Genomic DNA, 13,657 nt, shown 5'->3' on the forward strand with positions numbered 1-13,657 from the left:
CAGGGGACACCCAGGGGACAAGGGATGCAGCCCTGGAGACCAGAAGAGGTAGAGGACATCTTTTCCCAGACCCTGGATCTTGCCCACCATCATGAGGATGTTAAATGCTCCTTCTTCCCATTCACCTGGGAACTATCTTGGGAAGGAAGCCTAGGAGGGGAGGCTAGCCTGAAGGTCCAAGCGTTTTCATCCTGATGAATGATTCTTTGGGGAAGTGTTTTCCCTAAAGACTTCATGGACAGCTCAGAAACGAAAGGAACTCAATGATTCCGTTGATATTCTTCACTTTATCAGTGAGGATATTGACATTTTGGCCATTCCAGTAGCTTTCAATGTCACAGATCACACGAGGACAGAATTCAGGCTCCATAGTGCTGTTCTAGACGTCTAGTCTGGTTGTATATCCATCACCCCCCAGTCCCACTAGGGTTTCTGCAGATGAACTAGATCTCTGTGTTGGAACTGTCTGAATAACTCATGGTTGGTAGCACTTTATCCACATTTCCTGCTCTGTTATTTTTCTGTTTCTAGCTTTTAGCTCTGTTTTTATGTCATTTCCTTCTTAAGAACAATTAGCTTATATGAAAAATTATAATACCTGTTTTATATAAAATATGCTTTAAAATATTATTTATTTAAAATGTTTTTTAGTGCTATATTCTGACTGTCCTCTTAAAACATCTAGACTCTGAAACTTAGTAGTGCAGCCAAGAGGTGTATCTATAAGTAAATCCAAATATTCGCTGCTAATTAGAATCAGCCAAAATGGTAACTTCGAAAGGAAAAGAAGGCCAAGGAACTAGCCTTTATTTAGGGTCAACTGTGTGTTCAATTCTGCTTGTATATTTTTATCTCATTTACTTCTCAGATATGCTTTATGTGATTTTTAAAAATTGTATCCATTTACAAGCTAACTGAAGTTGTCACTAGTTCAGGGCAACTTCCTTAGAAACCTAAGCAAGTCTGAATTTGAACGATGTGCTTTTCATACTGTTTTACTGATTTGTGTTGGCAAAGCAAGGCATTCATTCTCTTATGCTTTTTCTTTTGATTAATCCTGAATTCCAGAATGATCCTCAAAAAATATGTCATTATCAGCACCTACAGAGTCAAAAAGTCGCCATGTTTGAATTTGAAGTTTACACCGTGTTCCTTGTTGCTTCTTTAAATCTTTTCTTGCCAGGGAAAATAGGTCCTGAGGTAGGAAGATTATTCATGAACCCATTTAGAAAGCAGGTCATCTCATCTATGCATCATCAGTGTTGAGAAGTATGCTGTGGTTTTCAATACAGCTGTCTAGTGATTTATCTTTAATAGTGAAAGAAATACCAAGCCCATTAATCCAGGGGCAGATGTATGCTAAGCTTGTTGTCATATCGTCTGACAGCTGACCAAAGGCTAACTGTTTGTTGGGGGGGGGGTGGTGGTGGTGGTGGTGGTGGGAAGTCTAGACAGCAGTAGCTCAGAATTCATAAGCATTTTGAGATTCCTCCATTAGAAGAAAGAAGGAAGGGAAAGGGAGAGAAGATGATATTTTAGGGGCTTCATTGTAAATACTTTGAACAAATAGTACCAGTGTTTTTCTTAGGGAGTAGGTCAAAGATCAACTTGCTAGTTCCAACTCATTTCTGTCCACCAGTAACTATCTTTCTTAGCTGATGAGTTGGGGGAAAATGCCAGTAATTCTAGGCAGAAGCCTATGCTATCAGCAACTCTGATAAGCTATCTAATAACTGCCTGGTTTTTACAGGAGCAGACTTCCAAGGAGGGATTTTCTTACTAGCAAAGTAAGCCTACAGATGGTCAACAGACACATGAAAAGATGTTCAGCATCACTCAACATCAGGGAAATGCAGATCAAAACCACAATGAGGTATCACATCACACCTGTCAGAATGGTTATCATCAAAAAGCCAGGAAATAACAAGCACTGATGAGGGTGTAGAGAAAAGGGAACTTGTGTGCACTGTTGGTGGGAATGTAAATCAGTGCAACCACTGTGGGAAATAGTATGGAAGTTCCTCAAAATTATTAAAAAGTAAAACTACCAAATGACCCAGAAATTCCATTTCTAGGTATTTACCTGAAGAAAACAACAGTAATTTGGAAAGATATCCACACCCCCATATTCATTGCAGCATTATTTACAATAACCAAGACACGGAAGCAACCTAGGTGTTCACTGACAGACAAATGCATGAAGAGGATACGGTGTATATATGCAATGGAAGATTACTCAGCCATAGCAAGAATGAAATTTGTGCTATTTGTGACGACATGGATGGGCCCAGAGGATATTATGCCAAGTGAAATTAGAGAAAGAAGAATACCACAAGATCTCATTTACATGTAGAATCTAAAAAACAAAACAAATGAACAAACGAAAACCAGGCTTATAGAGAACAGATGAAGTGTTGCTGATGGGGAGAAGGGTAGGGGACTGGGCGAAATAGGTAAAGGAGATTAATAGTTGCAAATTTTCAGTTACATAATAAGTCACAAGGATGTAGTATGTAGCAGACAGTAATACTGTAATACAGACAACAATGTCATAATAATTTTGCAGGTGACGAGTAGTTACTAAGCTTGTTGTGGTCATCTTGTAATGTGTTTGTCAGATCACTAGGTTGTACACCTGAAATGAACATAATACTGTACATCAACTATACTTCAGAAAAATTTTAAAAAGTAATACAATATTGTAAAGTTAAAAAAAAAAAAAGTAATCAAGCCTCACGTCCCAGGTCTGGTCTATGGTGACACACACAGGTTCTGAATAGCTCTACGACTAAGTATGTATTTGTTTTGTTTTGAGTTAAATATCTTCTATAGATAATGAGTCCCCAAACGAGCCCAGTGGAATGATCAACAGCAGTCGTGTCTGGCCGTGTCAGAGCTCTGGGTCTCAGGCCCCAGGGGAGCTTAGTTGAGATATTGGCAGCTTGCAGTCAGGAATCTTCAAGCCAGGATGCCTTGAATATGTGGTCTTGATAGCCTATTCCTTGTATCAAAGCTCATCTGCAGAAAAAAATCCGGGGGCACAGGCTCAGATATAGACTAATGGTTTTGAGCAATGACAGTAGAAAGAGTCCTATGGGTTGATGTTCATTAGAGACCCAATAAAGCCAATATTTATTCCTATCTAATTTTGAGACCAGTTTTAGTTGATGTGGTTAAATAGTGAGTGAGTCTTTAGAAAAAGTATGTTGATTCCTTGCCATTTTGTCTAAGGGAATTTCTCTAGGATAAATATTATCTGTAAACTCTTGAGCTTATACCTCATCATGGCTTTATCAGTACTTACACCCTCAGGAGAAACATTGGTAGTTTATATCCAGTCAACAACTGGAGCCAATAGCACCCCCACTTGTGACAACCAAAAATGTCTTCATACATTGCCTGATGTCCCCTGGGAGAGGGACAAAATTGCTCTTGGTGGGAAGCACTGTGCTAGTACATTATGAAAATGTTTTAGATCTAACTTTTCTGAAATATATCTACTTTCAAAATAAATTATTATCCATTCTCTCAGTTTTGATTCAAAACTTGTGCACTCAGCTAACTCCCAGGACAGTTTGGATGTTGTATCCAACTCCTCTGTAGTTCATACATTTCTCATTTTAATCTCTCTCTTCCTTTAGCCACCCCCTTAGCTATAAAAATGCCTAATGCATGTGGTGGCTTATGGCAGGGAGATAATAAATATTATTTCTTCTCTCTCTTGATCTTTTCTTTCTTTCATTTACCAGTTCCTTGGATTGCAGCAGATTTTCTAGCCTAGTGGTAATTCTGTAGTTCTTGCCTCTTGGCTTTGTGTTCATTACATTTTCATGAATCCTGGGGTTGACTTTGACTTTTTCTCACAGGTTTTGTAAACCTTGGTAATGTTGAATTGAAATACTATTTATTTAGTATTTCAGAGTCCTGTTCAATGTTAAATGTCAAGTAATATGTTCAGTATGATTCCATTTTTTTTTCACACACACACATATGCACACACATACAACAGGCTAATACACATGTACAGAAAAACATTATGGAGGGATGTATTCCAAATGATAATCTTTACCCTGAATGAGATCCTGAGTGATTCAGTGTTTTTTCTTTCTGCTCATTTATATTTTCTAATTTTTCCTACAATACACGTTTGGCTTGTAAATTAAAAAAGACAAAAATGTTTGCAAAGTCATTCTCCAGCTTTCTGTCTGATCAGTGCAAGAGTTGACACTCACCCACGGGTGTTGTTAATGGTAACCAGAGTTTTGTTTTCAGTGGTGCTTATTTTTGGAAGACACCAGGACAACTGAGTCACCCATCGTATTTTAGGGAAAAGGATGAAACAAGAAACCCCAAAGGAACAGGTGAAGATTGCTAGGCAGATTTCTGCCTTGTACTGAAAGTCTTTTGGGTCAAGATATATGTACGTGCATGAGCTCAGATGGAACTTTCCTGAGCCATGGCGGGGCTGAATTTAGCCGTGAGCTAAGGCTCTCAGTCACTCAGACTGTCATCCAGCAGAGAATGGCTAGTGTATCCTGGGGCTTTGTTTATTGAAAAGAGGTCCAATAAGCACACCATGTTCTTAGAGCATGCTGGCCTTACTCTTCTCCAAATGGCTCCACAATACTAAGCATCTCCCTGAGCACCATCAGCTGCTGACGTGACTCATCGTCAACAGCCTCCAGGACCTTCATGAATCACAGCTCACGGGCAGGATCTTGCTCAGCTGAGACATGCCAATAATTGAAGTTATAGCCTCACTGGTTACTGTGTACTTTTAGAAACCCAAATTAGCTTTCCTCAGGGAAACACTATGGTGGTGGGCAAAAGCAGACGCCTCTTTCTTGTCATCTTGGGCACAGCTTGATGCTACTGTGAGTGGCTGGCTGTTGCTAATGGCAGAGTTCGTGAGAGGGAAGTGATAGGGAGGGAGCTGGGTGGATGTAGCTGTTTGACTCTGACTGCACACGATCTGATCAAAAGTGTATAGCACCAGGCTCAGCTGGCTTAGAAGAAGGAGTACAAGCTTGGTAGATAGACCCCAGAGTCTGAATTCAGCTTCCATTGCATATTTTGTATTAACTTCTCATAGCCTCAATGTCCTCGTCTGTAAAATGGTCATAGAGATTTCCTCTTAGATCTGTTGTGAGGATGAAGAAAGAATGCTTGTAAATGACAGTCTGGTATACAGCAGACATTCAGCTTTCCTTTCTCTCTAGTTGGTTTCCAGGTTTGTGACTGACGATTTGAATAGATGAGGGGTTCACAGTTTTTTGTTTTGTTTTGTTTTTTTTTCCTATAAAGGGACAGAGAGCAAGTATTTCAGGTTTTGTGGTCCAGGAAGCAAGATTGAGGATATTATGAACCTATTTACATGGATGGAGGTTCGTGACGTTGTACAGGAGACAGGAATCAAGACCATCCCCAAGAAATAGAAATGCAAACAAGAAAAATGGCTGTCTGAGGAGGCCTTACAAATAGCTAAGAAAAGAGAAGCAAAAAGCAAAGGAGAAGAGGAAAGATATACCCATTTGAATGCAGAGTTCCAAAGAATAGCAAGGAGAGATAAGGAAGCCTTCCTCAGCGATCAATGCAAAGAAATAGAGGAAAACAATAGAATGGGAAAGACTAGAGATCTCTTCAAGAAAATTAGAGATACCAAGGGAAAATTTCATGCAAAGATGGGCTCAATAAAGGACAGAAATGGTATGGACCTAACAGAAGCAGAAGATATTAAGAAGAGGTGGCAAGAATACACAGAAGAACTGTACAAAATAGATCTTCATGACCCAGATAATCACGATGGTGTGATCACTCACACTCACCAAGAACCAGACATCCTGGAATGCGAAGTCAAGTGGGCCTTAGGAAGCATCACTACGAACAAAGCTAGTGGAGGTGATGGAATTCCAGTTGAGCTATTTCAAATCCTAAAAGATGATGCTGTGGAAGTGCTGCACTCAATATGTCAGCAAATTTGGAAAACTCAGCAGTGGCCACAAGACTAGAAAAGGTCAGTTTTCATTCCAATCCCAAAGAAAGGCAATGCCAAAGAATGATCAAACTACTTCACAATTGCACTCATCTCACATGCTAGTAAAGTAATGCTCAAAATTCTCCAAGCCAGGCTTCAGCAATATATGAACCGTGAACTTCCAGATGTTCAAGTTGGTTTTAGAAAAGGCAGAGGAACCAGAGATCAAATTGCCAACATCCGCTGGATCATGGAAAAAGCAAGAGAGTTCCAGAAAAACATCTATTTATGCTTTATTGACTATGCCAAAGCTTTTGACTGTGTGGATCACAATAAACTGTGGAAAATTCTGAAGGAGATGGGAATACCAGACCACCTGACCTGCCTCTTGAGAAACCTGTACTCAGGTCAGGAAGCAACAGTTAGAACTGGACTTGGAACAATAGACTGGTCCCAAATAGGAAAAGGAGTACGTCAAGGCTGTATATTGTCACCCTGCTTATTTAACTTATATGCAGAGTACATCATGAGAAATGCTGGACTGGAGGAAGCACAAGCTGGAATCAAGATTGCTGGGAGAAATATCAATAACCTCAGATATGCAGATGACACCACCCTTATGCAGAAAATGAAGAAGAACTAAAGAGCCTCTTGATGAAAGTGAAAGTGGAGAGAGAAAAAGTTGGCTTAAAGCCCAACATTCAGAAAACTAAGATCATGGGATCTGGTCCCATCACTTCATAGCAAATAGATGGAGAAACAGTGGCTGACTTTATTTTTTGGGCTCCAAAATCACTACAGATGGTGACTGCAGCCATGAAATTAAAAGACGCTTACTCCTTGGAAGGAAAGTTATGACCAACCTAGATAGCATATTCAAAAGCAGAGACATTACTTTGCCAACAAAGGTCCGTCTAGTCAAGGCTATGGTTTTTCCAGTAGTCATGTCTGGATGTGAGAGTTGGACTATAAAGAAAGCTGAGTGCTGAAGAATTTATGTGTTGGAGAAGACTCTTGAGAGTCCCTTGGACTGCAAGGAGATCCAGTCCATCCTAAAGGAGATCAGTCCTGCGTGTTCATTGAAAGGACTGATGTTGAAGCTGAAACTCCAATACTTTGACCACATTATGCAAAGAGCTGACTCGTTGGAAAAGACCCTGATGCTGGGAAAGATTGAGGGCAGGAGAAGGGGGCAACAGAGGATGAGATGGTTGGATGGCATCACCAACTCAATGGACATGAGTTTGAGTGGACTCGGGAGTTGGTGATAGACAGGGAGGACTGGTGTGCTGCGGTTCATGGGATTGCAAAGAGTCAGACACAACTGGGCAACTGAACTGAATTTACATTACAGAGAGAAAACTAATTTCTACCAATTTTGAATTGATGAAATCCAAATATAATAACAGAATAAAGTTTCTCTAATATAGACCTACCATTGAAAAGAAAGGGATTCTTTTTCTGGGGAGAAACGTTTGACTTAATTGGGGCTCCAAGTCAGTGCTCCTTATCATCAAATCGATTGCCCATGTTCATCTGTACAAACCATTCTTAACTTGCAGACCAAATAAACACAGGCAGCAGGCTGAATTTGGTCCGCAGACCATAGTTTACAGTTTCTTATTGTAGACTCTCTACAACTAATGCTAGTCTCTGCTTGTGGTCTAACCCAGTCATCCATGATGAGTAAATAATTTGAAATCATAATTGCTACATAAACAACAATTGAAGGGCTACAATCTGGAAAGGAAGATGAAATAGTTCAATCTGTAAATAGGCTTTTGGAAGCTGACAAAGTGCTTATTCTATCTGATCCATTTGTGGCTGAAATCAGAAAAACAGTAGGAAGAAGTGATCAGGCCACACAAACTGACCACCTACACACAGAGATCAAGCCGTGGATCATCATGGCAACAGACAGTTACTCTATCAGGTTCTTTCTGCTGCTTATCAAATAAGAAGTGGACATGCATATTTGTATTCATTCCCACCCCCTCCGTGCAAAGGAGGGATTAAAATTTGGCACATAAAACGTCAGAAGGTCTCTTCCTGCTGCCCCTCCCTTGACCCGGCTGGCTGGTTGGTGCACGGGTGTGAGTCCGCAGCCCACTGAGGCCGACGAGTAGAGACAGTGCTCTACGGGGCTTATTGTGTTGGTTTCACAACAAAATGGATCCTATTCTACCTACCAAGGCAACCATTAATGGCGTAAATGAGGAATTTCATTGATGATCGTGCATTGACATAAAATCAAGTAAAATAGGTCACTAAGCATCAATTTTGGAACAAAAAAAATAATTCAGCATTCAACCCAGAGAGTGAGGAAGCACGGCAGGAGGGCTGAGCGCTGGTTATGGCCAGTCTGCATCTGACAGCAGTGCTGGCGTGGCTGAGTCAGAAGTCTGGGCAAAATGCAAAGCTGTTTAGGAATTCTTTGTACTATTTTCATTCTTCTTTTTTTTTTTTTTCGCCTGTGCCATGTGGCATACAGGATCCCTGACCAAGGATCAAACCCATGCCTCCTGCACTGACAGCATGGATATCTATCACTGGTTGAGAATCACTGGACCACCAGGGAAGTCCCTGTGTAGGCATTCTTGAGCTTGGGCTTTGACAGAGTTGCTGGGGCATCTCAACAGATTCTGCAGAGTAGCACAGATGATAAAATTCTCCAGTGAGACAAGGAAGTCCAGATTTTGATGCACGTGGTTTATAAAATCCCAGATTTATGTATTTAGAGTGCCGATCATTTGGCAGATTCTCTTGCAGAAAGTTCACCAACAGCATCCTGCATTTGATCAGATTCACCTGGTTAAATTACCCATCAATGTTCTCACAAAACCAGGGACTAGAATAATAATACAGCGTGTATTCTTCCTACAATGGAAACATACTTTTGTGGAAAGCTAATACATGGTGGAAACTATCCAGTGGAATAGAGGGGATCAGGGTGGGTTTTAGGGTGAAGCTACACGATAAGACAACATTGATAACTAAATTGCCAACAGAGGAACGTCCGTGTTTCTGAGTATGTGAGTGATAGATATGGAAGAGGGCTGAAGCACATAGAGCCAGAAAGGACTCCAGTTTATTAGAAAGGATCCAAGTGGGAGAGCTAGCTGCTTACTATCTGTTGAGATAAAGGAATGACACTCAATGGCAACACTTAATTTGAGATTCATTGAGCACTTGTGAGTATTAACAGTTTGCCATGCCAATGGTAATAAAGCTTTTTGGGGCAAGGATGTTGAACTTAAGATTGTTGAATTTGTAAAGTGCTTACAACTTCTTATAATTAACTTCTCCTTGGAAAAAATAGCTATTTTTGAGGCAGAAATATTTTAAAATGTGTTGTTTTAGCTGAAGAACAATCTTTAGCCAAAGGGTATTTAGCAAAGGAGCTTTGGTGATGGTTTTAAAAAATATTTCTTATCTGAGCTGATCCAAATGCATCTTTTCTCCATTTGTGTGTCAAGAGAACACAGAGCAAATGCATGTTATCTGAGTTTATCTAACCAGTTGGAATAAAGTACACAATTCATGTAAGGATAAATGTCAAGAAGAAAAGCTGAAGTATATGTCCAAGCAAAATTTATTAGATGTCTATTCAAGAAAAACACAATGACCTTTGCTTGTAAGAATTTGAAGTCAATTACCTAAAAGCTTGGTATGAATATTTTTCCTTTTAAAATCAGATACAGAGAGTAGAAACATTAATTTTTCTTAAGTATGACAGGCAACAGATATTGAAGTCTTCTCTCATAAATGGCATCAAAGGTAATTATTCATTTATCAGCAAAGCTGCATGCAGTTGACCTAATTTCAAACCCAAAGCCTTTAAAATATAAAGCTGGCTGTGAACTTGACAATAATCAAGGTAGGCTACTCAAAGATGTTTCTTTACCTTCTTCCTAGTGAAATTCCTCTATAATCAGTATTTATATACATTTTAGTTTGGCTGCTAAAATCTTATATTCATAAACTTTTGCAAAAGTGCTATCTTACAGAATTGCACTGTTGAGTCATAATAATGATTTGTGGGAGATGTAAAGGATGCTCTGTTGAAGGTGTTTTAGCTTAGTTTAAATGAAGGATAAAGACCAAATTAGGAAATTCCCCTGTCTTCTCAACAACTAAATAGTCTGTACAAAAAAAAGAGCAAATGTATGTACAAAATTCTAGAGTCTACATACATTGTGAAAAGATCAATCACTGTCCACAGAAGAAATGCTGTAAAAAGTTTTATCTATAAGGTGCTGAAGATCCAAATATGAATAGTTCTTATGCAAAGTCATAAGAAATACAAAGCTAGTTCTCAGGGTATGCGTAATTCAGGCACTGTTAACCACGTTAAATCTTTCAGGTCCCAATATCATCTCGTAGGTTTCTACTTCAGGGCAGAAAATATAACCTGAATGATTTAACATTGTCTCTCAAAAGTGCCTAATGTATTCCGAGGAAATAGTTTACACACACCAGGAAAATCAGGCTCAACATATTCCTGTCCTCAAATGTAGCCAGGATTCTGAGTTCCAGAGAAGAAAAATAATTATCATAGTAAAAATAATTGTATTGATCATAATCCTTACTAAAACCAGCCTTAATACTTGTGATGCTTCCAAAGTACTCTATGTCTATAAAATAATGTGTGAGATTCTTCTACATTTCCATAAAATGTACAACATAGCATATGGATTGTCTGTTTTCATACAATCTCAGATGTGCATGTGTACACACAGTGAAATCTTACCTATGAATATTGCTCACACATACTTTCAAGTGTCTATGTTAGAATAATTCATTGCCTCTGTCACTAACACTGCTTTTATTTAACTTTTATCAGATAAATAAAACACTAAGAGCTCATTGTTCATTATGCTGATTATTACATTTTAATATAAAATAGCAATGCAACTTTACAACACAATAGTTATTTTTTTTTGTAGTCTAGCTAAACCTCTTATATTCTCATGATTATTACCAAAGGCTCTTATTCACTTATTGTTTGCACTTCTAAAAAGTACAAAAAGAAAACCTGCAGGAAAAGACTCCTACTGGAAACTCACATTCAATTCAACAAAATCACACTCATTCGAATTAACTTTCCTACTCTTACTTTAGATTTTGTAATCACTGTGCATATTACAACAGATAAGTGCAGGCAAACAATAGTTGAAGTACAGTTGTCATATCATGTAAACCAGGACACTAGGCAAACTCGTGAAAGGAAAATATACTGCCAAGCTAAGAAGGTGAAAATGCGAACCACAGCGAGTAGTAAGAAACAATCTGGTTGCCTGAAGGGAGGGCAGCTTCCAAAGTGGACCGGGGAGCCTCCTTGAGACACTTATTTTTTTGCCTCAACTGCTCAACCCTTATTAAGCATAGGGTTTTCTTTCTGATGCCACACATCCACTTTTCCAAGTTTAGAGCAGAAAGCAGGAATATGCACTTTCACACGGAGGCTAATCCACCCATCTCCCCAAGGCGTGGCAGTTCAGTTGCTGGTGGTCTGGTGGCAGGTGGAGATGGTGACGGTGGGTGACTTCTGTTGGAAATGGAAGGCATTACAGCAGGAGCCCTGCGGGATCTCTCAGGCAAGGTTATGCAGATGTGCTGCTGAAATGCGGCATAAATAACCAGGAGAGTGATTCACAGCCTCTTGACATAGTTTCCGGGAAAAGTACCAAAGAATCTGGTTCTTCTAGAGGTTCCTGAAAATAGAAATGATAAAGGAAATGGGTGGGGGATGGGTAACAACCGTGAGATACCAGTTCATCAGTTCAAGTGGGCTTGAAAACTCACTAAGAGAGCAAGCCCTCAGAGTTTGGAAAAGAAGAGACTCATTGAAGGGATGGGACGACAGAGTCGGCAGTCTAATCTCTACTGCGCGATGCCTTCATCACTTCTTAAGCTTAAAGGCTTCACTCCCATCAGTTGAGTTGAGTTCAGTTCAGTTGCTCAGTCGTGTCTGACTCTCTGCGATCCCATGGACTGCAGCACGCCAGGCTTCCCTGTCCATCACCAACTCCTGGAGAGCTTGCTCAAACTCATGTCCATCAAGTCGGTGATGCCATCCAACTGCTCCCATCACACCAGGCTAAAGAGAAAAGCTCAGCCTCTTGGTCTGAGGGGAGAGACAATCTCGCTGAGGAGGTGGGTTTTTAAGAACAAGGATACTTGAGTATGATGGGGCTCCATCACTGAGGCTGCTAGACAGAAGTGAGGAGCGGAAGAGGAGATGCATGTGGGTACAATCTTCTCAATAAAGATGGGGCTGGCCATGGGATAGGATGGACTGGAAAAGGCCCACACCAAGGCTTGGTTCTGTGAGCAGGAGTCTGTCACGGCTCCTTAGCACAGTGTAACACAAAAGCTTTATCAGGGATGCCGTCACCACCCAGGTTTGTTATTTCATAGAAGATCGTGCTGAATGCCACAGCATTCATTTACAAATAGCCCTGCCAGGGTCCTTCATAAAATATAGAAAATTTGAACAACTTACCAAATCACTAAAGAAAAAAAGGCAGACCACCGTTAGCGGGCGAGGGTTCTATCATTGGGGAAGTTTCTAATATGAGGAGTAAAACCAAATGCATAAAGGACCATCATGATGATCGCCTTTGGATTCAAATATCATAATTCCTTTGGAGCCTTTTGGACGAGCAAGTATACCAAATTCTTCCTTAGGTTTTCCAGCTCACGTAGAGTGAGCACAGTCTCTGTACTTCCCTTTCTCACTTACCCTCTAGAGCTTACTGTCCTGGTTTGATGACTGATCCCTTTATCCCTTATACAGGTAAGCCATTTTACTCTTCTCAGTGGGGAATTAATATAAACAGAGGCAGAGGCTTGTGGCTGCTAATGTGGTCTTTGCTCCTTTATTTTCCCACAGCTGGCCTGTCTACAGAAAGCCTTCGTACCTCCATCAGCTGTATCCTTCATCTTCCTACATCTGTTTCCTTTTTATCTCTTTCCTCTGTGACTTAGTGTATGGTACTCTTGTCTACAAAAAATTTCTCAGAAAACCTCTAGTTTTCTTTCAAGATGGTAAGAATGGGGTTGTTTTGTATGTGGTAAGAATGGAACTTCTCTCTACTTGGACCACATATTGAAGCTAAGGTGGATCAGTGGATTCTTAAGAAAAGCTATGACAAACCTAGATAATGTATTCAAAAGGAGAGACCTCACTTTGCCAACAAAGGTTCCTCTAGTCAAAGTTAAGGTTTTTCCAGTAGACGTGAGAGTTGGACCATAAAGAAGGCTGAGTGCCTAAGAATCGATGCTTTTGAACTGTGATGCTAGAGAAGTCTCCTGAGAATCCCTTGGACAGCAAGGACATCAAACCAGTCAATCCTAAAGGAAATCAACCCCAAGTCTTCATCAGAAGGACTGATGCTGAAGCTGAAGCTCCAGTACTTTGGCCACCTGATGTGAAGAGCCGACTCATTGGAAAAGACCCTGATGCTGGGAGGGATTGAGGGCAGGAGAAGAAGCGGGCAACAGAGGATGAGATGGTTGGATGGCATCACCAACTCAATGACATGAGTTTGAGCAAGCTCTGGGAGATACTGAAGGACAGGGAAGCCTGGTGTGCTGTAGTCCACGGGGTCGCAAAGAGTGGGACACAACCGAGTGACCGAACAACAATGAAGGGCACCTCCAGCAGACCTAGTCAAGCAT

The 13,657-nt window shown here is 40.4% G+C and overlaps 1 protein-coding gene across 17 annotated transcripts in view; it reads right to left on the reverse strand.

Annotated features, from left to right (window-relative positions):
- Positions 1-9,547: 9,547 nt before the first annotated feature.
- Positions 9,548-13,657, reverse strand: part of SORBS2 (sorbin and SH3 domain containing 2) — a 211,665-nt gene continuing 207,555 nt past the window's right edge. For 16 of the 17 annotated variants that reach the window (XM_059882291.1, XM_059882288.1, XM_059882292.1 and 13 more), the window contains one exon: positions 9,549-11,688. In XM_059882291.1, coding sequence (XP_059738274.1) covers positions 11,627-11,688 — 62 coding nt within the window. In that variant the 3' untranslated portion in view covers positions 9,549-11,626. Of the gene's footprint in view, positions 11,689-13,657 lie in introns of all 17 variants that reach the window. The other variant, NM_001372109.1, reaches the window with a different exon arrangement.

Source organism: Bos taurus, chromosome 27 (assembly GCF_002263795.3).
Source record: "Bos taurus isolate L1 Dominette 01449 registration number 42190680 breed Hereford chromosome 27, ARS-UCD2.0, whole genome shotgun sequence".
NCBI lineage: Eukaryota > Metazoa > Chordata > Mammalia > Artiodactyla > Bovidae > Bos > Bos taurus.